Genomic DNA, 19,191 nt, shown 5'->3' on the forward strand with positions numbered 1-19,191 from the left:
AAATTACAGGGTCAGTTGAAAGTATTTATCTACTTATTTTATGAAGTGTGAGTTTGTACAGTTGATATTTTCCACACCAGAAGCACCAAATTATTTTTTGTTCCCAGCACCAGTGATATGGCACTTTGTGGTGTATGTAGTCCATCAATTTTTTAAGCAAAAGTAGTCTTAAAAAAAGAATTCGAAAGTGTATATGGTATCATTTTCTACTAAATACAATATGAGGAAATAAGAAAGTACTTCTCACAAGACAATGCCAATGAGGTATGACTTACCACAAGTCCACCTACAATCTGGCCAAATATTTAACTAAGCTAATGACTTCAATAGCTGGCCAATGTGAACATCACATCAAAAATTCTCAGATGTTCATTGAGAAAATTAAACAGATAAGAATTGGCCCAAATGATATTTTAGTCAGCCTTGATGATACATTGAAACTGTTGGTGGAGCATTTTCCTCCTGAAGTGATAAGGTTTTTCCAACATGATATGATTTCTGTATGGTGGTAAATTTTATGAAGTGACAGATGGAATGGCAATGGGTTCTCCAACTTTTTTATAGATGATTTTGAGGAACGTGCATTAAATTTGGTCCTCTTCATCCATCTTCATTTTATCATTATGGTGATGACACATTTATGGTCTGGCTACATGGCACAGACTCTCTTGAGCACCTTCTTGAACATATGAACAGTATGCACCCAAATGTTCAGTTCACTGTCAAGACAAAGAAAGAAGGAAGGCTGCCATTTTTAGATATTCTGGCACAACAAAAGTCAGATGGACATCTTGGCTGTTCAATGTACTGCAAGCTGATGCACACTGATTTATATCTTAGTGCCCAGAGATTTCATCATCCAGTCCAAAAGAGAGAAATTTTAAATACATTGGTACACAGAGCAAAAACTGTTTCTGGCAAGAACCACTTGGATTCTGAAATTGATCATCTGAAGTACATGTTCAAAAAGAATGGCGATGGTCCACAGGATACAAAGTCAGCATTCTCCAAGAACAGAAAATGTGGAAATGTTGAACATTAACGTGATGAGCTACCAATGGTATTCCTTCTTTCCTGTAGCACTACATCCAACAAAATAGGCACTGGGAAGATGAGGTATAAGACCTATTTTCTGATCTCCTAAGAAGATAAAGGAGATGCTACACCCTGTTGAGTACAGTCTTAGCCTCGTGATCCCTGAGATTTATAACATTTCTTGTGAGTGCAGTTGCAGTTACATTGGTCAGTCCATCCACACCATTTCCAACCACTGAGCAGAATATCAATGGCATATTATAAAATTGGCAACTGGAGAACGCTGCAGGTGCAGATCACAGGCTGACAAACAAGCACAAAATACTGTTTGACAAAAGAAAAGCTTTGTCCCTGGCTCCTACATACTGGGATTCTCTAATTAAACAGGCTGTAGAAATAAGAATTTGCGATAGGAATGTCAACTGTGACAGTAGATAGAGAAGAGGCAGAGATATATGTCACTATGTTTACACTACTACAGGAACGGTGGCACCACCAGCGCAGACAGTGACACCATCTGCAACTGCTTTATGTAATTACTGACGAATCAGAAGTCACTACAGCAACAGTTTTGCCTGTCAGTTGTTTCTGATGAAGTCGATGGAGGTAATTGTCAAAAGCTTGAGGTTTTATTCTATCCTGAATTGACATGTCAAGAAATCCAAGAATGTTTTGTACATGAAGGTACTTCCTGGAAACCTTTATTTATTGTGAATAGTACCAGATCATCAACATGTGCATTGCTCCACAAATGTTTTCTTATCATTAACATGACTGGTTGGAGCTGCTGAATTAATATAATTTACAGTAATTAAATTTATAAGCTCTTCACTTCCTGTGACTTGAAATTTTTCTAGAGGTCACTTTCTTCCTTTAAATTCTTATGTTCTGATTCACATTTTTTCACCACATTTTCTTAAATTTTAAATACAATGCAGTCAAAATGTAAATACTATCGTATTTATGTATGTAAGTATTGTACTATAGACCTAATTCTGCATGTTTCACTCAGTCAGTCATTAGTTAGAAGATATCACATGTATTTTACTGAGTGTTAATTTGACTAACATTTGCTCTTTGAACTTTATATGTCCTTAGCTACCCATTATTGTTTCTTGTATCATTGTTGACTTAATACATACATTTTCATTTACAGGCTAGTACCTTATTGCAGCAGCGATTCTTGGAGTGGATCAAGAAACAAACCTTTGAAGGATCTACAGTTCACATTCATGGGTGCCATTATTGTATCACAGGTTATAGAGGATTTGTTGCCTCTGGGATTAAGCAAAGCAACATCCCTAATGCTAGCAGGTAGCAGGTGTGTGAGTGTGTGTGCAGTGTGTAGATTCAAAAGAATCAGTTAGTTCTCGTAGTGCAATGACTTCACACAAAGTTGTATCAGCATATATGCATTATTATTAAATTAAAATTTTCTATTTAATGTCCTGTACAATTTTGTTTATTTGATATAGGTACAGATTTGACTTCTCCCGTATTCTTCATTTTTCTGCCTTCTTTTTGTGTCTATTAGGTTGGTGCATAAGTTCATAGAGTTTTTGGTTTGCATGTTGGCATTCTGTTTGCTATGGGTTTAGTTATCAATTGTCATTTTTTACTTATAAATCACTGTTGCTGTTTCAGTTTACATATTGTCATTTTGTTAATTTGAGACAATGAATGGAGTTGTGGACACTAAAAAATGGAGTGCCAGGAGGAGAAATCAGAACATTTCCGTCATACTCTTCTGTTTGAGTTCAGTAGAGGGGTGACAGTGGAGGCAGCCAGAAACATTTTTGCTGTGTGTGGGGATAATGCCATTGGGCAGAACATGGCAAGAAAATGGTTTTCTCAATTTAAGCAGGATCATTTTGACGTTAGTGGCTTTCCACATTCAGGAAGACGTTCGGAGTTTGATGAAGATCGTTTAAACGCATTAATCCACAATGGTCCACATCGGTATCCTTGAGAAGTGGCAAATGTGATGAACTGTGATCATTCCACCATCATGTGACATTTGCATGTAATGAGAAAGGTTATAAAATCAAGTGTTTGGGTACAGCATGCTGTAAGCCAAAATTACAAAAAAATCATGAAGTGGCCACATGAGCATGTCCACCATTCATATCCTGTACATCTACATCTACATCTACATTTATACTCCGCAAGCCACCCAACGGTGTGTGGCGGAGGGCACTTTACGTGCCACTGTCATTACCTCCCTTTCCAGTTCCAGTCGCGTATGGTTCGCGGGAAGAACGACTGCCGGAAAGCCTCCGTGCGTGCTCGAATCTCTCTGATTTTACATTCGTGATCCCCTCGGGAGGTATAAGTAGGGGGAAGCAGTATATTCAATACCTCATCCAGAAACACACCCTCTCGAAACCTGGACAGCAAGCTACACCATGATGCAGAGCACTTCTCTTGCAGAGTCTGCCACTTGAGTTTGCTAAACATCTCCGTAATGCTATCACGCTTACCAAATAACCCTGTGATGAAACGCACCATTCTTCTTTGGAACTTCTCTATCTCCTCCGTCAACCTGACCTGGTACGGATCCCACGCTGATGAGCAGTACTCAAGTATAGGTCGAACGAGTGTTTTGTAAGCCACCTCCTTTGTTGATGGACTACATTTTCTAAGGACTCTCCCAATGAATCTCAACCTGGTACCCACCTTACCAACAATTGTTTTTATATGATCATTCCATTTCAAATTGTTCCACACGCATACTCCCGGATATTTTACAGAAGTAACTGCTACCAGTGTTTGTTCCGCTATCGTATAATCATACAATAAAGGATCCTTCTTTCTATGCATTCGCAATACATTACATTTGTCTATGTTAAGGGTCAGTTGCCACTCCCTGCACCAAGTGCCTATCCGCTGCAGATCTTCCTGCATTTCGCTGCAATTTTCTAATGCTGCAACTTCTCTGTATACTACAGCATCATCCGCGAAAAGCCACATGGAACTTCCGACACTATCTACTAGGTCATTTATATATATATTGTGAAAAGCAATGGTCCCATGAAGTAGATTCTGGGTTTCCAGAAACGACATGATACGCGAGCAAAAATCATGTTCTAAAATTCTACAACAGATCGACGTCAGAGATATAGGTCTATAGTTTTGCGCATCTGCTCAACGACCCTTTTTGAAGACTGGAACTACCTGTGCTCTTTTCCAATCATTTGGAACTTTGCGTTCCTCTAGAGACTTGCGGTACACAGCTGTTAGAAGGGGGGCAAGTTCTTTCGCGTACTCTGTGTAGAATCGAATTGGTATCCTGTCAGATCCAGTGGACTTTCCTCTGTTGAGTGGTTCCAGTTGCTTTTCTATTCCTTGGACACTCATTTCAATGTCAGCCATTTTTTCGTTTGTGCGAGGATTTAGAGAAGGAATTGCATTGTGGTCTTCCTCTTTGAAACAGCTTTGGTAAAAGGTGTTTAGTATTTCAGCTTTATACGTGTCATCCTCTGTTTCAATGCCATCATCATCCCAGAGTGTCTGATTATGCTGTATCGAGCCACTTACTGATTTAATGTGAGACCAGAACTTCCTAGGATTTTCTGTCAAGTCGGTACATAGAATTTTACTTTCGAATTCACTAAACGCTTCACGCATAGCCCTCCTTACGCTAACTTTGACATCATTTAGCTTCTGTTTCTCTGAGAGGCTTTGGCTGCGTTTAAACTTGCAGTGAAGCTCTCTTTGCTTTCGCAGTAGTTTCCTAACTTTGTTATTGAATCACGGTGGGTTTTTCCCGTCCCTCACAGTTTTACTTGGCACGTACCTGTCTAAAACACATTTTACGATTGCCTTCAACTTTTTCCATAAACACTCAACATTGTCAGTGTCAGAACAGAAATTTTCGTTTTGATCTGTTAGGTAGTCTGACATCTGCCTTCTATTACTCTTGCTAAACAGATAAACCTTCCTCCCTTTTTTTATATTCCTATTTACGTCCATATTCAGGGATGCTGCAACGGCCTTATGATCACTGATTCCCTGTTCTGCGCTTACAGAGTCGAAAAGTTCGGGTCTGTTTCTTATCAGTAGGTCCAAGATGTTGTCTCCACGAGTCAGTTCTCTGTTTAACTGCTTGAGGTAATTTTCGGATAGTGCACTCAGTATAATGTCACTCGATGCTCTGTCTCTACCACCCGTCCTAAACATTTGAGTGTCTCAATCTATATCTGGTAAATTGAAATCTCCATAAGACTATAACATGCTGAGAAAAATTATGTGAAATGTATTCCAGATTTTCTCTGAGTTGTTCTGCCACTAATGCTGCTGAGTCGGGAGGTCGGTAAAAGGAGCCAATTATTAACCTAACTCGGTTGTTGAGTGTAACCTCTACCCATAATAATTCACAGGAACTATCCACTTCTGCTTCACTACAGGATAAACTACTACTAACAGCGACAAACAGGCCACCACCGGTTGCATGCAATCCATCCTTTCTGAACACCGTCTGTGCCTTTGTAAAAATTTCGGCAGAATTTATCTCTGGCTTCAGCCTGCTTTCCGTACCTATAACGATTTCAGCTTCGGTGATTTCTATCAGTGCTTGAAGTTCCGGTACTTTACCAATGCAGCTTTGACAGTTTACAATTACAATACTGATTGCTGCTTGGTCCCTGCATGTCCTGACTTTGCCCCGCACCCTTTGAGGCTGTTGCCCTTTCTGTACTTGCCCGAGGCCATCTAACCTAAAAAACTGCCCAGTCCACACCACACAACCCCTGCTACCCGCGTAGCCACCTGCTGTGTGTAGTGGCGTCCTGACCTATCCAGCAGAACCCGAAACCCCACCACCCTATGGCACAAGTCGAGGAATCTGCAGCCCACACGGTCGCAGGTCGCAGATCCGTCTCAGCCTGTTTCAGACCCTTCACTCGGTTCTGTACCAAAGGTCCGCAGTCAGTCCTGTTGACGATCCTGCAGATGGTGAGCTCTGCTTTCATCCCGCTAGTGAGACTGGCAGTCTTCACCAAATCAGATAGCCGCCGGAAGCCAGAGAGGATTTCCTCCAATCTATTGCAACACACATCATTGGTGCTAACATGAGCAACCACCTGCAGATGGGTGCACCCTGTACCCTTCATGGCATCCGGAATGACCCTTTCCACATCTGGAATGACTCACCCCGATATGCACATGGAGTGCACGTTGGTTTTCTTCCCCTATCTTGCTGCCATATCCCTAAGGGGCCCCATTACGTGCCTGACGTTGGAGCTCCCAACTACCAGTAAGCCCACCCTCTGCGACCACCCGGATCTTGCAGACTGAGGGGCAACGTCTGGAACAGGACAAGCTGCCATGTCCGGTCAAAGATCAGTATCAGCCGGAGACAGAGCCTGAAACCGGTTCATCAGACAAACTGGAGAGGCCTTCCGTTCAGCCCTCCGGAATGTCTTTCGCCCCCTGCCACACCTTGAGACAACATCCCACTCTACCACGGGTGAAGGGTCAGCCTCAGTGTTGGCAGTATACCGGGTAGCCACAGCCGTAGTCCGACTGGGGGATGCGTAGGACGAGCTGGCCGCCCCGACAAACCCCCATCCGGACCCCCACAGTGATACCCATTGACAACAACCTCAAGCTGTGTGACCGAAGCCAACACTGCCTGAAGCTGGGAGCGAAGGGATGCCAACTCAGCCCGTATCCAAACACAGCAGTCACAGTCCCTATCCATGCTAAAAAACTGTTGTGCAAAGAACGTCAGAACTATTCTACAGAGAGCACAAACAATTCGACACAAAATTTAAATGATTATTAAAATACAAGATTGCCTAGTAAATGCAGTAATGCTGCTACTTGCGCACTGCTGACACACTGCTCAGCGGCAGAAGGAGACTACGCGATTTTACACTATTCAGGTACTAAATTGCGATGCCACAACTCTCAAATACTATAATACGCCCAAAATTTATGAATTAAACAATGCAAGTACCCAAAAACATGCAAAGAAATTAATAATTAAAGTATGTAACAAATAAGTGAGCTAAGAGTATACGACTTGCTGCTGGCAGCTGCTTATTCAACGGCGGCAGGGAGCACACTGGCTGTGACCAACCGACACTGGTCGTTCAAAACAAAAACAGAAGACAGACGACTATGCGAATTTACACTATGCAGGTACTAAAGCGCGATGCCGCAACTCTCAAATACTATAATATGCCTGAAATATATCATCATTCCTGGTAATGATAAATGGTGTCTTTATGCTAACATAAGAAAAAGAAAGAAATGGTTAAGCCCAAACAAAGCAGCAACTACCCTCACAAAAACCTGCACACATCCACAAAAGATAATGTTATGCATGTGATGGAACAGTGACAGCGTGGTGTACTATGAATTGCTTCCCCAAAGTATAACCATCAATGCTGATATTTATTGATAACAACTGAGACGTCTTGCAGACACAGTTCAAAACAGTGACCAAGGAGACTGTGAAGTGACGCTACTGCACCACAACCATAACCATAATAGTCCATATTCTGATAGACTGACAGAAAACATTATACATAAGTTGAGTTGGGAAATCATTCAGCACCCACCTTATTCACCTGATCTTGCAACTTCAGATTTTCACCTTTTCCTATCTCTATCAAGCAAACTTCAAGTAACTTCCTTTCTGGATGCAAATGCGCTCTCAACAAGGCTTGATGAGTTCTTCGCCTCAAAATCATGTGATTTCTACAGTCATGGAATTTAAGCTACCACAGCATTGGCAGACTGTTCTAATGGTAGAGGAGAATATATCACTGATGACTGAATTCTCTGTTATGTGTGCCTGATGTGTTTATTAAATGTGTGGAGAAATGCCACAAACTTATTCACCAACCCAATACATGTGCCCTTGAGCAGTGTTTCTCTGTCATCATAGTACTGATTAGTGATGGATGAATGGTGTAGTCTATATAGATAAGCTTGAGGGGTGTTTCTTGGTTAAAACCTTTCCTCATTAAGAATTGTGAATAAGCCAATCAAAGTATATTTCATGCTGCCAGCTGCCAGCACCTGAAATGACTGCGTACTTTTAGTACGAATCTAAAATATAGGTATTTACTTTATATATAAAGTTTGAACAATTTTTCACACTTTATGCCACAATAAATTTTGCGTAATCTTCAATACTGCTGACAAAATTTATGCTATCAAACTGGTAATACTTAAAATTTAACACAGAAAATGAGCTAGTTTCCATAATGTCTTCCTGAACATTGAAAAGAATTGTTTTAAAACTTACTATTTTTATATATGCAATGTATGTTCCATTTAAAACGATAGTTTGTCTATGGTCCATTCAACTACCTTTGCAGAAAATTTACTTAGCTATGTTATGCCTGAAATAATAATTTGTTTATAAAGTTCCTTTCAGAAATTAAGTAACAAGCACTGATTTATAATTAATTAATATTAAGGGTACATTATGTTGGCAAAAAACACTGAAATTGAATATGTTTTGGAAATGTGACACATGAGGAAGTCAATAGAAACTTACCAGGCATATGGGAGTGACAATATATCTGTTAAGAGGTTTGTCCAAGAAAGGTGGCACAATGGAGTTGCATTCACAAAGATGGCAGTCCAAATCTCCATCCATAATTCAAAATTTAGGTTTTCCATGGTTTCACTAAATTGCTTGAGGCAAATGCTAGTTTGATTCCTTCAATAAGGACATGGCTAATTTCCCTCCCCTTTCTGAGCTTGTGCTCCATCTCTGATACTTCATAACCAACAAGACATTAAGCCCTGGTATTCCTTTTTCTCTTTTTTAAGAAGTTCTTGTATGTACTGTCCTGAAAGTGAAGCACTGTTCATTATGGATTCTAAGATTTAGCTATTTGAAGCTCATGATGTTTACTATGCAACTTGAATGTGGATTATGGCAAGTGAAAACCCTGCTGAGGACAATAATTTTTACCATAGTTTCTTAGTTAAATGTTTTCATGGTGGTTGGCAGAAACGTATCTTCGGCACGTATTGAGAATTGTCTGTAGACAGTTGAGGCTCACCCATGAAAAAAATTGGTTTCCACTGATCATTGGATTATTTGATGCATTCCATCTGCCTCCAAATACTCCATTGAACAATGCTATATCTTGTGACACAAAGTTTGCTTTCACACAGATATGACCAAGCCATACTTTTAGAAAATGGTCAACCAGTGGCAGCCAAAAGATGCATTACTCTGGCACAACTGCCCAATAATTCCATATAGTGTGTCTCCAAAACTCAATACCATAACAAGTATAGTGAAGGAGCATTTTTCTCAGAGATACATAATAGGTTATGAACTGTAAGTTGAAGCTTAACAAACTGCAAAAAAGTAGTAAATTAATAAAATGGGGCCTGTATAGTATGAAAGAACCAGAGATTATTGAGAGTTCCAGAGAGACAGTTAGGCAACATTTGACCGAAACATGGGAAGGGAATACAGCAGAAAACAAATGGGTAGCTTTGAGAAATCATTTCTCAAAGCTATCCATTTGTTTCCTACTGTATTCCCTTCCCCTGTTTTAGTCAAATGTTGCCTGTTTCTCAGGAACTCTCAATAATCTCTGGTTCTTTCATCTTATCTAGGCCCCATTTTATTAATTTACTACCTCTTTGCAATTTATTAAGTTTTAACTTACAGTTCTTTTACAAAACTAGGGAAGGTAGCAGATGATCAAGTAGATAAAAAGACAAGGTCTAGTAGAAATCCTTGGATAACAAAGGAGATAGTGAATTTCATTGACAAAAGGAGAAAATATAAAGATGCAGGTTTACGGGATGCCAGAATCACACTGTTCAATTCAAAAACTTGTTAATGCTAACTCTTTATTATTCGTTCCCACACTACACAGCAACATGAAGTCCAGACCACATCAGAACAAGAAGAGGGCAAACAAATCAGCATCAAGAAAGTATAAAAGAGAAAGATCACTCTTATGTCAAGGATTGTTTGTACCTTAATGACTGTCCTGGGCTATACTGGTTCTCTATGCAACTGCCACATAGGAACTGAAACAAGTGAAAGGGAATACAGACATCTAAAAAATGAGACTGGTAGAAAGTGCAAAATGATTAAGCAAAATGGTTCAAATGCAAGTCTGTAGAAACATGTATAACTAAGGGAAAGATAAATACTGAGTTCAGATGGCAATCCAGTACTAACCTCAAAGAGAAAGCTTGGAGGTATATGGACTGTATGTAGGGGTTATACAAGGGAAAATATATTTGAAGACTGTACTATAGAAAGGGAACGAGGAGTAGATGAAGATGAGATGGGAAATATGATACTGCAAGAAGAATCTGACAGAGCACTGGAAGATCTAAGTTAAAACAAGGCCTCTGGAGTAGAATGACATTCCTCAGAATTATGGAGATCTTATGTATACAGACTGAAGAAGCAAGTGAAAATTTGTTCCGAGGGTGGGAATCAAACCCGGATCTTCGCCTTACTAGGCAGGTGCATTAGCCACTAAGCCACATTGGCAAAGCGCTTCACACAAATGCAAGAATTATCCTGGCATGTCTCCCACCTCGATCCAAACTCTCACTGGCATCAGTGTCTATTTTAAATTCCCATTGTTGTGACTCGTTGATCATTCAAAGCGCCACCGCGCAATTACGCGTGTCCTCTACGTGCGGCACTGTCTGCCAGCCATGCAGCAGCTGCGCCACCTAAGCGGCCAGCCGAGCAGCGGCCGCTAGACTGGGACTTAGTGCTCATTCGAATGCTAACGTGTACACATGTCTTGCTTGTCAACTTACTCTGTGACTTATATGTGTTGTGTCGTTCTGAAATATATGTGTTAAACTTGACGTTATAACAATTAGCGACGAGGTAGTGGTATTTTCCTTTTCACTGTTGACCCACGGGTTTCCATGGCTACTGTCGAGCAACTATTGCAAAATCTCCTTGAACAGCAAATGCTTCTAACAGCGGCGATTCGCGGTTTCATCGCGGTGTCAAATGCGGGGCGTTTCTCATTGTTGGCTATACCTCCTTTTCCTCCTTACGACGAGATGGCGGAAGACTGGTCTGATTATGAAAAATGCCTTCGACAGCACTTCTTGGCATTTCATGTCACGGACTAACAACCATGTAAGTCTCTGTTCCTTTCCTGGATTTCACCTCAAATGTATCAGTTGTTGTTGCAATTGGCTCCTTTGAAGGATCCTGCGTCTTTGTCCTTTGCTGAAATGTGCTCACTTCTGTCTGTCTATTTTCAAAAGCAAACGCATGTGGTAGCCTCTCGTCTTGCCTTTTATTGTTGTCACAAACAGCCACATCAATCCTATTTTACGGACGTACAATAAACAGAAGATTTCTCTCTTGGGACAGTTTCATGCTGAGGTATCTTACAAATCCGTCGTTCGCACTGTTCCCATATTTGTGGGCGACCAGAGCAATGCAGAAAATCTTTTGGGCTGCTGAACTTCACGGCCTCAGTCGAAAGTGTCAATTTGTTACTGACATTCACAAAGAAACCTATGCCGATTCCATGGTACAGGATGCTATTATCCAGTCGGCACCCGACAAAGAAGTTCGGCAACGAGCCCTTCAGTTGGCAAATCCGACTCTAGATGAAGTTCTCTCCATTGCGCAGTCTTTTGAAATTTCTCGCGCCACTGGGGCGCAAATAGAGGCGTGGGGTGATGTCGGGGAAATACAACCTCTGTGCACTGTTGACGACGCGTGCAGCGCGTCCCCGCCAGCCGACGTGGCCGCGGTGCGCTCCCACGCGCAGCCTCGGGCTAACCGTAAACAACCCACTACGAAACTGCAGCAAAACCCCCGGCAACTTCCTTCATGTCCGCGGTGTTTTACAAAACATTCACGCGAGGATTGTCCCCAACGTTGGGCTGTGTGTCACAATTGCAAAAAGAAAGGTCATGCATCTTCCGTTTGCAAATCTGACCGCATACATGATGTTCATGAACATGACACTGATTCTGATTCTGTGTTGTCTGTCAATTGCACTTCTTCCCTTTCAGGGAAGTTATTCCTTACTGTCCAAATCCTTGGTCGAGATGTTCGCATGCAGGTGGATACCGGTTCTGCTGCCACTATAATTAATTCTCAGACGTATCTTCAGTTGGGTTCTCCACTCCTGTCACCTGTCACTCGGCAATTACGGACGTGCAATAAACAGAAGATTTCTCTCTTGGGACAGTTTCATGCTGAGGTATCTTACAAATCTGTCGTTCGCACTGTTCCCATATTTGTGGGCGACCAGAGCGATGCAGAAAATCTTTTTGGTTTCAATGCCTTTCGCGTTTTTGGGTTCTCCATAGATGACTCTGTCAATATTGTCTCTGATGCTATTCCTTATGCTCAACTGGATTCCTTGTCGGCGACATTTTCGTCCCTTTTTCTCCTGGGTTAGGCCGTGCATATGACTTTGAAGCTCATATCACGCTCAAACCCACTGCTCGCCCTAAGTTTCTTCGGGCTCGGCCCATTCCGGTGGCCCTTCGTGATTGGGTAAAATGGGACTTGGATCGTCTCACTACTTCAGGGGTCTTGCTTCCTGTCACTTCCAGTGAGTGGTCCTCTCCTGTTGTTGATGTTGCTAAGCCAAATGGTGATATTTGTCTCTTTGGCGATTTCAAAGCCACTGTAAATGCTCAAAGTCTCATCGACACTTACCCTATGCCCCGTCCTGAAGAACTGTTCACTAAACTTCCTGGAGGCCAGTATTTTTCTAAAATTGACCTGTCAGAAGCTTATCATCAACTTCCTCTCGACGCTGCTTCCCGGCAGTTTCTGGTCCTTAACACGCCTTTCGGCCTCTATCAATACCAACGCTTGCCATTCGGGGTTGCTAGCGCCCCTGCTCTCTTTCAGCGATTCTTGGAACAATTATTGCTCCCTGTCCCTGGGTGTATCAATTACATGGACGACTTTGTTGTCACTGGCTCCACGACTGATGAACATCTTCAAAATCTCTGCACATTTTTTTATGTCTTACAGACTGCTGGTCTTAAGTGTAATCTTCAGAAATCACAATTTTTTCAGGCATCTATCACGTACTTGGGGTTTCAACTCTCTCGGGATGGTATTCATCCGCTTCAGCAAACTGTCGCTGCGATCGATGCCCTTCCTCGCCCTACATCTGTTAAGGAACTGCTGGCCTTCTTGGGGAAAATAGCATACTATCACAAGTTTTTACCATCTGCGGCTTCAGTGGCTCAGCCGTTGCATCGCCTGTTGCATAAAAACGTGCCTTTTCACTGGTCCGCGTCATGCGATGCGGCTTTCCAGAAATTGAAGACTATGCTGAAGCAGGCCCCGTGCCTGGCTACTTATCGACCTGGCCAACATCTTGTTCTTGCCACAGACACCTCTCAATACGGGGTCGATGCAGTCCTTGCGCACCGTTTTTCAGACGGTTCACAACAACCCATTGCTTATGCCTCCAAAACGCTCACGGATACCCAACAAAAGTATTCTCAAATTGAGAAAGAAGCTTTGGCCATTATTTATGATCTTCATAAATTTGGTGTTTTTCTCTATGGCTCAAAATTTCATCTTGTTACGGATCACAAACCACTTGTTTCCTTGTCTCACCCATCAACGTCACTTCCCGACAAGGCTGCACACCACCTCCAGCGTTGGGCTCTTTACTTGTCTCAATGCAATTATGAGATTCATTTCCGGCCAACGGCTCAACATGCAAATGCTGATGCTCTGTCTCGCCTTCCCATGGGTCCTGATCAGGCATTCAATAGGGATGAACTTTTGTGTTTCCACCTGGATGTTGCCTAGCAGTGGGTTGTGGACGGGTTCCCCATCACTGGGGACAGGCTGGCAGCTGCTACGGGTTCTGACCCTACCCTCTGCCGGGTTTTACGCTGTATTCAGAAGGGTTGGCCAGATTGCCCGTCTGCTAAGACTTCTGATCCGTTGCGGAACTACTATGCTTTGCGCTACCGCCTCACGCCTAGGGATGGTGTTATCCTCCTTTCCACTGACAATGCTTCGCCGCATGTTGTGGTACCTGCGTCTTTGCGTGCTTCGGTCTTGCACCTCCTTTACCAAGGGCACTGCGGTGTGTCTCGCTCAAAATCTCTGGCGCGCCGTCATGTGTACTGGCCTGGCATTGACTCTGAAATAGCACACATGGTCGCTGCCTGCGGCCCTTGTGCATCAGAGGCCACTGCCCAGAAGTCATCTCTGTCACCGTGGCCTTCGCCTGAGAAGCCCTGGGAGTGCATTCATGCTGACTTTGCAGGACCCTTTTTAGGTACTTATTGGCTCCTCGTAATTGGCGCCTACCCTAACTTTCCTTTCATTGTCCATTGCATGTCGCCTACCACCGGGGCAACCACCAGTGCTCTCGCCCGCATTTTTTCTTTGGAAGGCCCTCTACTCTTGTTACTGATAATGGTCTGCAATTTGCCTCTTCCGAATTTGCGGATTTTTGTGCTCGTCATGGCATTATTCATGTCACGGCCCCGCCGTTCCATCCACAATCCAACGGTGAGGCTGAATGGCTGGTCCGCACATTTAAGGCTCAGATGCGGAAACTTCTGACTTCTTCTGCTGCTGATGATGCGCTTCTCCAGTTTCTGGCGTCTTACCGTTTCACCCCCATGGGCGACCACAGCCCGGCTGAGCTCTTACATGGCCGACAGCCCCGCACGCTACTTCATCTTCTGCGGCCTTCCACCTCACGGCCGCGGGTGCCTTCACTTGGCCGGTTCACCACCAATGACCTCGTCTGGGTACGGGGATATGGCAGGCGGCCAAAATGGAGCCAGGGCCGCATCTTACGACACCGTGGCAGACGCCTGTATGAAATCCAGACGGACACGGGTGTTGCAGTGCGTCATTCGGACCAGCTTCAGCCTCGTGTGCCGGCAACACCTGTTCCGAATGCCTCTACACCACCTTCGGCTCTACCTGACACTCGGGATCTTGCCATCTCTCAATACTCACAACGCAGCCCTCTCACCGTCATCGCGATGCCAGCACAAGAACGGACGCCACCAGGAGACGTGCCCATGCAGGAACCGGATGACCATCCTGTGTCAGAGCAAATCTAATCGCCGCCTCCTCCAACGGACGCCGACACATTGCCCATGTCTCCTGTCATATCAACTGGGCTTGCCGCAATGGGCAGATTGGTGCATGGGGCCCCAGCAGATTTGACCCCTACGTCTCCTGTCATCTCGACCTGTTATCATCGGGGACACTTCCGTCCGTACAGGAAGCCTCCTCCTCGAGACTTTACGGCGAGTCAAACAATGCCTATGGACGTTAGCCATCTCCAGGACACCTCCATCAAGACCAGTGCAACAATTTCAAAGGGGGGAAAAGTGTTGTGACTCGCCGATCATTCAAAGTGCCGCCGCGCAATTACGCGCGTCCTCTACGTGCGGCGCTGTCTGCCAGTCATGCAGCAGCTGCGCCACCTAAGCGGCCAGCCGAGCAGCGGCCACTAGGCTGGGACTCAGTGCTCATTCGAATGCTAACGTGTACACATGTCTTGCTTGTCAACTTACTCTGTGACTTATATGTGTTGTGTCGTTCTGAAATATGTGTGTTAAACTTGACGTTATAACACCCATGTACACAGGAACAGAACTGCCGAAGCTCTCCAAGTTCTGGAAAGCATGAAACTTAAATATTCCAGAATTCGAAACCAGAACAGCTGTTAGCATGAGTGTCATAAAAGTAGATATCTTAGGTATTGCAAAACAACTCAAATTACTTAAGAAAGGCAAGTCTTCTGGTCCAGATGGTATACCAGTCAGGTTCGTCTCAGAGTATGCAGACACAATAGCGCCTTAATCATGTACAACCGCTCACTTGACGACAGGTCTCTTCCTAAAGACTGGAAAGTAGCACAGGTCACACCAATGTTCAAGAAGGGAAACAGGAGGAACCCATTGAATTACAGACCCATATCACTGACCTCAATTTGCAGTAGTATTTTGGAGCAGATACTGTACTCGAACATTATGAATCACCTTGAAGAAAATGACTTATTGATACATAACCAACACATATTCAGAGAATATCATTCTTGTGCAACGCAGCTAGCTCTTTATTCCCATGAAGTAATGAGTGTTGTCGACAAGGGATCTCAGATCGATTCCATATTCCTAGATTTCCAGAAGGCTTTTAATACTGTTCCTCACAAGCAACTACTAACCAAATTGTGTGCATATGGAGTATCGTCTCAGTTGTGTGATTGGATTCATGATTTCCTCTCAGAGTGGTCATAGTTCATAGTGATAGACGGTAAATCATTGAGTAGAACAGAAGTGATATCTGGCGTTCCGCAAGGTAGTGTCATAGGCCCTCCACTGTTCCTGATTTACGTAAATGATCTAGGTGATAATCTGAGCAGCCCCCTTAGATTGTTTGCAGATGACACTGTAATTTACTGTCTAGTAAAATCATCAGACAATCAATTCCAATTACAAAATGATCTAGAGAGAATTTCTGAATGGTGCAAAATGTGGCAATTAGCACTAAGCAAAGAAAATGGGAGGTCATCCACATGGGTACTGTAAGAAATCCGATAAATTATGGGTATACGATGAATCGCACAAATCTAAGGGCTGTCAGTTCGACTAAATACCTGGAAATTACAATTATGAGCAACTTAAATTGTAAAGACCACATAGATAATATTGTGGGGACGGCGAAACAAAGACTGCGCTTTGTTGGCAGAACACTTAGAAGATGCAACAAACTCACTAAAGAGACAGCCTTCATTACACTTGTCCATCCTCTGCTGGAATATTGCTGCGTGGTATGGGATCCTTACCAGGTAGGATTGACGGAGGACATCGAAAAAGTGCAAAGAGGTGCATGCAGCTCATTTCGTGTTATTGCGCAATAGGGATGAGAGTGTCACAGATATGAAACGTGAGTTGGGGTGGCAGTCACTGAAATGAAGGTGGTTTTCTTTGCCACGAGATCTATTTACGAAATATCAATCACCAACTTTCTCCTCCAAATGCATAAATATATTGTTGACACCCACATATGTAGGGAGAAATGATCATCATAATAAAATAAGATAAATCAGAGCTGAATGGAAAGATTTAGGTGTTCCTTTTTCCCACGCACCATTCGAGAATGGATTGTTAGAGAGGTAGTATGAAACTGGTTCAATGAACCCTCTGCCAGGCACTTAAGTGTGAATTGCAGTGTAACTATGTAGATGTAGATGTAGATTGGGAATCCAGATTTGTTTCAGTACCTCTACCTAGGTTTCAGGCTTGATCCCACATGTACGTTTGATGATGAGGTGCTATTCTTGAGAATGGAGAGCCTTGGCAGTTCTGTTTGTGTGTAAAGGGGAAATAAAAGTAAACAGGGGTGGCAGTGAGAATTTGTATTGAGGCGGGAGGTTTACCAAGGTAATCCTCACACTTGCGTGAACTGCTGTGCCAAGGTGGCTTAGTGGCTAACACACGTGCCTAGTAAGCAGAAGACCCAGGTTTGATTCCTGGCCTTGCTACAATTTTTCACTTGCTGCTTCTGTCTATATACATAAACTCATACCTGTATGAGAGCAGTAAAGTCTCTGAAATTGTCATTTCATGTTTGTTTGCATGGCTATCTTCTGCAGCAGTTGTTAAAATCAGTTACTGTTGGTTTTCCGTCTTGAGATTACTGCAATTTAATTAAAGAGAAATACACCAGATGCATTTTGCTTTTATTTATAAAGCATCTTCTATGATTATTCTGCAAACTGGATACATGTGTTTGTACATTTTTGGTTGTTGTAAGTTAAAAACCACATTTTGTTTATAAAATTCATGTGCAAGCTACTTACGGTGATTCTTCACATATTCTGCTTCTCCCCTTCTTGCTAGGACCAGTTGACATTGAACCACTTGGATTTGCATATCCACTTGGAAGTTTTAGCCATTTTGTAGTATTTCTTGTGCTGCATTATATGCACTTCACTTTTGTAAACTGAAATGAAGTTATGCATGTTTCTCACTTTTCACAGTGAGTGTTTATGTCTGTTCCTATGTTTTTGTTCACATTGTGAGTGTTGCCACATTTTAAACTATGAGGGTTGACTGAAAAGTAATGCCTCCACCTTCGTAATTCTTCAACAGTTGGCAGCATTGGTATGCAGTGGGTACTGGCTTGTTCTGTAGCTTCTTCTCTACAGCTCAGTTGGCAGGAAGCCTTAGCACTGAACGGTTGTGTTGTTACAATGTAAAGTATGGAACCCTGTGCAGACAGTCGGTCAATGCGATTTAAGCAATGTGCAGTCATTGAATTCTTGGCAGCAGAAGGTGTCACCCCAAAGGAGAGTCATCAGAGAATGAAAGCAGTTTATGGTGATTGTGTTGATGTGAGCACTGTGCATTGTTGGGCAAGTAATTTTACAGATGTTGGAGCAGGAATGTCTGACCTGCATAAAAATCAAAGAGTTGGACATCCTGTGACAGCAACCACCAAGTTTCACAAGCAAAATGTTGACAGATGGATTCAGGACAATCGTCGTATCACTCAGAGAGGAATTGCAAGCGCTATTGGCGTGTCTGAAAGGAGAAGGGAAATGTTTTCCTGCAGCATCACAATGCCAAACCACACACTTCATGTGCCACCACAGCAGAACTTCAGAGACTGAATCTCACCACCGTATGGCATCATCCATATAGTCCACATTTAGCACTGTCTGACTTCCATCTGTTCCTGATAATTAAAGCCAATCTTCAGGGACATCATAATGCTTATGGTGAAGATGTTGAGAGAACTGTGAGACTTTGGTTGCAGAAACAGAGTGTCGACTTCTTCCGTGACGGCTTCAGAAATCTAGTTCCTCGTTGGCAAAAATGTATCCAATTGGCTGGTGATTATGTGGAAAAGTGAATATTGGTAATTAAAGATCACATTCTAAGGATTATTTCTGCATTTAATTTATTAAAATATTCCCATCCAAACCCAATTAACAAAGGTGGAGGCATTACTTTTCATTCAACCCTCATACTTTTTTTATTTAGTGTAAATTAGTGAAAATATCTTGTATGTTAGGTTGGGATATGAGAGGAGATTGGATAGGGGTTGATTGCAATATACATATAGACACACACCAATTAAAATGCAATATGTGTGATGGAAGATCCATAGGAGGACGTTTGACACCACATACAAAGAACGTGGAAGAGCTT

General features: G+C 42.8%; 1 protein-coding gene across 1 annotated transcript in view; it reads left to right on the plus strand.

Annotated features, from left to right (window-relative positions):
• Window positions 1-19,191, plus strand: part of LOC124556581 (palmitoleoyl-protein carboxylesterase NOTUM) — a 325,447-nt gene that overhangs the window by 217,681 nt on the left and 88,575 nt on the right. Inside the window, exon 8 of the mRNA XM_047130546.1 lies at window positions 2,192-2,356. Within this exon, the coding sequence (XP_046986502.1) occupies window positions 2,192-2,356 (165 nt within the window). The remainder of the gene's footprint in view (window positions 1-2,191; window positions 2,357-19,191) is intronic.

The sequence above is a fragment of the Schistocerca americana genome, chromosome X (genome assembly GCF_021461395.2).
Source record: "Schistocerca americana isolate TAMUIC-IGC-003095 chromosome X, iqSchAmer2.1, whole genome shotgun sequence".
In the NCBI taxonomy this organism is placed as follows: domain Eukaryota; kingdom Metazoa; phylum Arthropoda; class Insecta; order Orthoptera; family Acrididae; genus Schistocerca; species Schistocerca americana.